At 47.6% G+C, this 7,782-nt stretch overlaps 2 protein-coding genes across 2 annotated transcripts; one reads left to right on the forward strand and one right to left on the reverse strand.

Moving 5' to 3' along the window:
- Window positions 1-367: 367 nt before the first annotated feature.
- Window positions 368-2,047, forward strand: SPSK_07380 (kinesin family member C1; the record flags this gene model as incomplete). Its single annotated transcript, XM_016734044.1, has 1 exon — window positions 368-2,047. One exon carries the CDS (start codon window positions 368-370, stop codon window positions 2,045-2,047), a length of 1,680 nt encoding a protein of 559 aa, XP_016590302.1.
- Window positions 2,048-2,909: 862 nt separating this feature from the next.
- Window positions 2,910-5,389, reverse strand: SPSK_07075 (C6 finger domain protein; the record flags this gene model as incomplete). The annotated part of the gene is made up of 2 exons (XM_016733744.1): window positions 2,910-4,091; window positions 4,160-5,389. The coding sequence occupies 2 exons, from the start codon at window positions 5,387-5,389 to the stop codon at window positions 2,910-2,912; spliced, it is 2,412 nt and encodes an 803-aa protein (XP_016590303.1).
- Window positions 5,390-7,782: the final 2,393 nt, after the last annotated feature.

The raw sequence follows: 7,782 nt of genomic DNA on the forward strand, positions 1-7,782 counted from the left end.
GCGAGGAGAACCTGACTTAGTCATTTGACATTCTAATCCACTAGTACACCAACAATCACCCCCAAAACCAGGCACGGAACTCTAACTGCTCAAATGTTTAGTGTTAGACGTTGACGAGCGCCTTCGCGATGTTGAGTACCAGTTTTCCAGCCTTAAAACTGTTATGAATGAGTCGCTTGCCGGCCAAAAATCTTTAGAAGAGGTCGCGGCTCTTTCTAAATCCAGAGGTATGTCTTACTTCGTTGTACTTGAAGGCCGGTCCTAGTTTGGTAACTGGTGATTAATCGACCGAACCTCAGCCGATGATCTTCAACGGCAAAGAGATCAACTGGAAGAAAAATATGAACTTTCGCAATGCCAAGTGGAAATGTTTCGGCAACAACTTCAATCTGCAATAGCCACCTTAGAAAATGTACGACACGAATACTCTCACAGGATCGACGACCAATCGCGTGAACACCGCCACGAGCTCGATAGATTGAGGAAAGAATTGCGAGAAGAACTTCAACAACGAGAGTGGGAGCACAAAGAAGCCATGAGCGCCATGGATAGGAACCACAAAGCGAACCAGGCAGAGGAGTATGCCCGTGCACACCAGGAAATGCAATCCCTTCAAGCCAATCTTCAGTTTGAGCACCAGAGCCTTAAAACAGAGATGCGAGGCAAGGAGCACGAAATTGAAAAATTACGGGCCGTAATCGAGAACCAGCAATCCAACATCGACAGGGAGTGCTCGTTCAAATCCGCTCTGCAAGAAAAACTTTTGGAGTCGAGTTCTCAGAAGATTCTATTGGAGGATAGAGTCCACATGCTACAGACGCAGGTTGACTTTCTTAAATCGGACAGCAAACAAAAATCGGATCAGTTTTCTGTGATGGAGGCCCGGTTACAGGACGCTCTGAAGGCTTCTCAGGAATCCCGTCAAAGGCTCATAAAGGAGGAGGCTGAACGACGTGTTCTCTTCAACAAGTACCAAGAGCTGAAGGGAAATATTCGTGTCATGTGCCGTGTACGACCGGTCCTGGGGACTGACGCAGGCAGCGACGCAAAATTCCGATTCCCAGATGCGACAACATCATCATCACAAATTGATGTTACTGGGCCAGAAGAAAAGAATAGCCTTGGGGTCGTTTGTCGAAGGACTGCAACATTTGAATTCGACCGTGTCTTTCAGCCGGCCGTTCAAAATGAGGAAGTTTTTGGCGAAATATCACAGCTTGTTCAGAGTGCCCTCGATGGCTACAACGTATGCATCTTTTGCTACGGCCAGACAGGGTCTGGCAAGACGTACACAATGTTTGCAGAAGGCGGTGTGATTTCTCTTGCTGCGCACATGATTTACGACAACATACGACTATTGGGAGAAAAGCAATGGTCGTACACGGTGAACGGTAGCTTTGTGGAAGTGTATAACGAGGAATTGCATGACCTGCTTTCCAACCCCAATTGCGGTGGTTCCAAAGACCAGGAGCCCAAAAAAAGGCTGGAGATTCGACACGACGACATTCGCAATATAACGACAATTGTCAACTGCAAAACCGTACGACTAGGCTCTTCGGACGAAGTCAACGCTATGTTGAACCTGGCACATAGTAACCGCTCTGTGGCGGCTACTGGTTTAAACGAACGGTCTTCCCGGTCGCATTCGATATTCATTCTCGATTTGGTCGGTGAGAATGCAGCCACAGGAGAACAGTGCCATGGCACATTAAACCTCGTTGATTTGGCTGGCTCGGAGCGTCTCAAGCAGAGTGGTGCGGAGGGCGACCGCATGAAAGAAACGCAGAGCATTAATAGGAGCCTAGCTTGTCTTGGCGATGTCATCGAAGCTCTTGGCCGCGGTGCCTCACACATCCCCTATCGAAATTCAAAGCTCACTCACCTCTTGCAGTACTCGCTTGGTGGAAACTCCAAGACTCTGATGTTTGTTATGATTAGTCCCCTTGAGCAACACCTGAAAGAATCGCTCACGAGCCTACGATTTGCAACAAAGGTTAAATACTTCCTAACTACCTCAACAATTGCGTACAATTGCACTATTTACTGACGCTCTGAAAACCTAGGTCTACAATACACATATTGGCACCGCAAGGCCAGCAAAGAAGTACAAGGATGGAATCAGTAACAAGTGAAAGATGGCGTGGGTGGGGATAAAAGCGAGATGTAAATGAGCCTGGTAGGAGGTACAAAGGCCGTGAGAGGACGCATCGCCATCTCCGTCTTGAAGTTCAAAGCGCAGCTGGCTCTTGCTGGAACAAACTACTTTTGCATTTTACGGTGACATAAGTCTGGCTTTATATTGTACATTTATTTAGGGAATACACCTTCACGGAACCCTGGTCAATTCGTATGTGTCTTGGACAAAACTGCATACGACTACATATTCCGGGCCATGACATTATTCAGTCAACCAACTGTTCGTCGTCCATTACTACAGTAGGCGCGCAATAGCCGATTAAGATACCAGACGGTGGTTTGATGAGTGTATGCCGGCTGTAAACATCGAGACTACTTATAGAAGGTGTTAGGTAAGGTTATTTAGATACATGGCGATTAGTGCTCGCGAAATTTAAAACCCGTAGTTAAAATGAAAAGTACATGTGTCATAAAAATGTGTGTTGTTGAACCAAGCGGGGAAAATATGACAAAAAAGGAAGTAAGGACAATAAACCCAGTAAATAAGTTTCGTTCAAAAAGTGCAACTCTTCTTAAATACGCAAAAAAGGACACGACTATAGAAGGCAAGAAGCAAGGAAGGTATAGTTGACGCTGCGCCTGTTTATGTAAAAACAATTAGAGACAGGTAACGAGAGTCGGACCTGTAGAGGTCGTGGCTTACCTTTGACGTCTTTTGGTGGTCAAGAATGCCTGGCCACTCGAGGGGTATCTTGTCTTCAACCTCACCGCAATCATCTCAGCGCACCAAAACCCAGCTCATTTCCTATGTCGCTCACTACAATTGGGTTGAGAGAATTAGGGTCGGAACCAGAACGCTGTAAACTCTGGAAATCGCCAACAGTACGTAGTTGCGTAGTGGCCATATTAAAGCCAGACGATTGCTGCGGTTGGGACCGGATATCCAAACTGGCCGAGTGTAAGCTCGTGCCGATGGCGCTCATTGCATCGCCAAAACCATGGTTGCCTAACATGCTGGCTATGCCCTGGGTTTGATTCATTGGCTGGCCAGTAACATTCATGGTAGGTGCTTGGCTCAGACCACTGTCCATATGGGGCGGAATTGCAAGATTGCCGCCAATGTCTTGAACCATGGATACTTGCTGAGGCTGTTGTGATTGTTGCTGAAAATGAGACTGAGTCAGAGGTTGTGGAGTACGTTGGTTTAACTGCTGGAGCTGGTGTTGCAGTTGTATCTGATGGTGCTGGTGGTGAGAAGACAGCTGGTGTACATGCGATGTTTGTTGTTGCTGCTGCTGAAGTCGGTGCTGTGGATGTTGTTGCTGCCGAGAAAATTGCGGCGGCATTTGACCTTGCTGATATATCTGAGGGGCTTGTGCGGTGTGTTGTTGTTGTTGTTGTTGTTGTTGTTGTTGTTGTTGTTGTTGTTGTTGTTGATGGTCGTTGGACATAGCCCCACCCGCGGAAATAGGGGAAGCGACATTGACAGGTGCCTGGGACTGCATAACAATGTCGGCGATTGGGTTGAAGTCCGTATTCATGCCACGAGAGAAATCTAACCCAGGGGAAAGTGTGGGGGGTGACGACACAAATGGAGAATGCACATCCTGTATTGAGGTGGCGCCAGCCGAGGTCGAGCCTTCTGCTTTGAAATCGTCCAAAGGAAGGTACTGTTGCGAGACCATGCCTGCACTGCCAAAACCATCGAAGATGTCGATGTCACATGCAGTGTCGGGGGGGGACTGCAACATTGGATTGGCCAAACGAGGTAAAACCTCATGAATCTTCACGAGAAGTAGAGGGGCGAAGCGATGCTCGCCAATGCGGAGCATAGCTAAGATGCTGGCGAGTTGGTGCAGATGATCACGCGGACTTGCGGTAAACGGGTTTCCAGATGACGGCATCGCAGCAAATACGTCCGTGAGGCCGTTCGTGACGGTCATAAGGGACTCAATCTGAAAACATGAGTAGTCAGAAACACGGAAAGTGAACAGCAGGAGTTTCAGATGGGGCATGAACTTACCAGCCCGGAGTTGAGCAGTTCAGGAGATCCCTGTTTTGAGAGAGATGCTGCCATAGGGATGATCTCTCGAGAGATGTCCGTGACTGGGTACTGATACGTAGACTGATCATTTCTAGCCGAGCTGTTTCCTTTAGCTAGGTTGATTTGCCATACAAGGTTCTGCAGCCATTGTCGATTCCGCATAACATCATCGAGCTGTGGGTCGGTATTGGCCAGTGCATTGACAGTATCGCTATGCTGCTTCTGCAAGCTTGCCACTTGAGACGACGTACAACTAGAGCGAGTCATATTCCAAATGTCCACAAATGGCGCATCAAAGGGCTGAAATAGTGAAGCAATTCGACAAAATCCAGCCAGCTGGTTTGCAAATGGGTCGCTGGGATCGTCGGAGAGTGTGGGAAGGTCAATAGTGGCTTTCAGGGACAGTGGGCGATCGTGCTGCAAGGCATACGCGCGCTCAGCAACGTAAAGTAGCCAATACATGCGCCTCCGGCGTGAAGCGTCAACTTTGTCCCAGGCCTGATATGCTTCTTCTTTGTTCATCCGTGCAAGGTGCACGAGAGTAGTAGCCTCACGGAGGTCGCACCAGGCCTTGTCGTGGAGGTCAAGCCCGTAGTGACAGGCAAACAAGAAGTAGTTTGTAGCGATTGTGTAGAGTGAAGGATTTTGCATATAGTCGTAGCCTTTACGCACACGAAGGGTCTCTTCGAGAAGTAAGGTAGCTGTAATAATAGAAGCGCCAGGTATGCTGTCGGGTCCGTACGGGTCTGTGATGGGAAATGGCATGCCGGGCTGCAACATCATAAAGGCGCATAGCGAAGACAATAAGCAGTAAGTGTCTAAGGTGGTATCTAAGGACATGGCATCCTGTTCAACACGTTGGCGACTCAAAATGGGTATAGTCGGATACAAATTGGCGAAGAAGAAATCGATACAAGCCTTGACCATTTCGTTTGTCAAGAGGCCCTGGGTTGGTGTGAACGTTGGGTTCGTGATGTTGTTGCCATTCATGCGGTTTTGGATCTTAGCCGAAAGACTCGACTGGCGCTGATTCTCGCGAAGCTCGCTGATGACTTTCGCGCGAGAGCCTTTTGGCCCCTTCTTCTGCGGAATGGCGTTGTACGTGCAGGACAGTTGAGCGGAGGCGCAGTTTCGGCAAGGATTGACGCCATCGCACTTCACTTTCCGCCGATGGCAAGCATCGCAGGCTCGCTTTACTGCGGTCGACATGGCAGTACGGACAGGGAAGCTGTTAATGACAGGAGGGAACGGTATTCAGAACGCCGGAGATCGTGCTGGAATAAAGGTTGCGTAGCATTCGGAAAAGCTTTGTAATTGCAAGAAAGTTGCTCTCACAAATTTAGAGCGAAGGTAGACTTGAGTGTTTGTACGAGAATGACCGAGCCACGCCCGTAGCCAAAGCGAAGTCGTTCAAACAGGTAGAAGCAAAGAAATTGTTAAAGGATACGGGTTGTGACCGTGACGGGCAATCAGAGAGTTCGGTCAGCAAAACGACATGCAGCGCCGGCCGTTGCCAATAGCATGGGATACAGATGGAAACAGAAATGATGTGGTTAAACAAAAGTTTGATCTGGAAGCAGAAAACAGGAAAAGACGATAAAAACGGCGAGAAGAGTGAGTTTCGATGGCAAGCGGACTGGTGATGTGGATGAAATCAATGTGGAAACAAGGAGAACAGATGAAGGAAAGGACGATGGGGAAGGGCGACGCCGAAAATGTGGGTGCTCCTTCTCTTCGGGTTTCCTGGGGCTGTTTGTTTAATGAAGGGCTTCGAGGGCAAACCATCTGAGCTAAATCCTCGCACTGTCCAAGCCAAATCAGGCGAATTTGGGCGGGGATACAAAATTAGGCAAGCGACTCAAGCGTCCGGAATAACGTTTCATTGGGCCGCCAAGTCTAATAGTGGGTCCAACATGCCCCACTGAGACCAGACGACTTAATTTGATTCTACTTGGTTAGAGCTGAGAATAAAGAGGCGCAGAGACGCATACAACAAAACCCGAAACTGTTAACCCACATCCGTCTAGGCTCTAGGGGTCGCTACATAAGACACTAGCGATAATGTATACTATTGTACTAGTCATTCTCAACATTAAGATAGATACCTAGATATACCTCCTCCTTGTTCCCTCAAAGTCTCATGCCGTCAACTCCCTGAACAGTAATCCGATTATTACAAAGACTACGTTTGGTCGGTCTTTTGTCAGGTATGGTAACCACGGGAAATACGATACACCTACATAGTAGAAGTACCTTTTTCGGGGGGAATTAGAGGGGGGGGTCGTGGTCAGGGGCAAGTAAATTACGTTGTTACGACTTAACATATTTTGTTTTCTTCTACCGTAATTTTGACCTGTAAAACATCCCGTATTTCAGCGTTAGATCGTGTCGTGGTTTATACCATTTGTGCCCGTTCATTTACGACGTATTATAGGCTTGTATACCAGGTGTTTGGTCTTGGCTCATATGATCGCTCGAATCTGTATCCTTAATACTTAAGAGAGCGCCTTGTCTTCTCCGCAATATTTCCATCCTTCATGTATTTTGCCCGCTGTCCCCAGACTCTCCCCAGCTTTGTCTTGACCTCTGTCCTTCTTCGCAATAAATAAAGACATATTCCGTCAGGCGTGGTGGATTGTTTGACGGGGCGCGCTCTAACGGCAATCAGCTCTAGTGGGCTGCAGCCGTCTCGTCTCGGACCGATTCTTTAAGGAGGGGACAAACTCGCCGAATCCCAGGAGGGCCATTCGAGAAATCAGCAAAGCTCAATCACGGAACTTAGGAACATACGCATAATCCTGCATGTCAAGGATAAGACGTACAATCGCGCATTATCCGCGTTTCCAATAAACTCCTTGTCAAAACGATCCACGCCTTATTAAATATAATATTAAGATATTTGTGTCGTTAAAGCAACGTGTAAGCAGGGTTTACGTATATAGAAGAAGTCGTACTCGGTGCATAAGCGAGATATGCAGTGGTTGGTTCTTAGAGAAACAACCCTTACGACGTGGTTGTGGAACACAATTGATCATGTGTCGTGTATTTTGCTATCCGATATTACACAAGCTTGGTGTCCATATATTGCTTCATTTGCTGGCATGTTACATGATGCTGATTTCTCAAGTCAAGTCTAGTGTGTCCTAGCGCTTCCACTGAGAGTATTTGTTGCCAATGCTTATCGCACCGAGTTTCCTAGGACGCATTTAGCAACCCGCGCTTCGAAGAACAAGTCATCAAGATCGCATATCACAGTATTTTGTATGCAACGGTTGCGCCTGTGAAAAACAAACAAACTTTGCAAGTGAAGCGGCTTTAGAGTGACCACGAGACAAACACGTTACTAACACTTTGATATTGTTGTAAGCTATTGGTCACGACGATAGTTCGTTTCCATGCCCTTGTTGATTTGGGTTCCAATGCGGTCCGGTGAAGTTCAAAGTTATCTCCGCCACAGTACGCCATCTATTTAGGTGGTTGGAAAACGTGCAGATAGGGGTAAGGAGGTACGTGTCTTAAGCCTTAAGCATGAATATGGGGCGGTGTAGAATTTTATGTCACGAGAGCACGTTTGGAGGGCTTCAGAGTGTATGTAATGTCAC

This window comes from Sporothrix schenckii (genome assembly GCF_000961545.1).
Source record: "Sporothrix schenckii 1099-18 chromosome Unknown Cont41, whole genome shotgun sequence".
Classification (NCBI taxonomy): Eukaryota; Fungi; Ascomycota; class Sordariomycetes; order Ophiostomatales; family Ophiostomataceae; genus Sporothrix; species Sporothrix schenckii.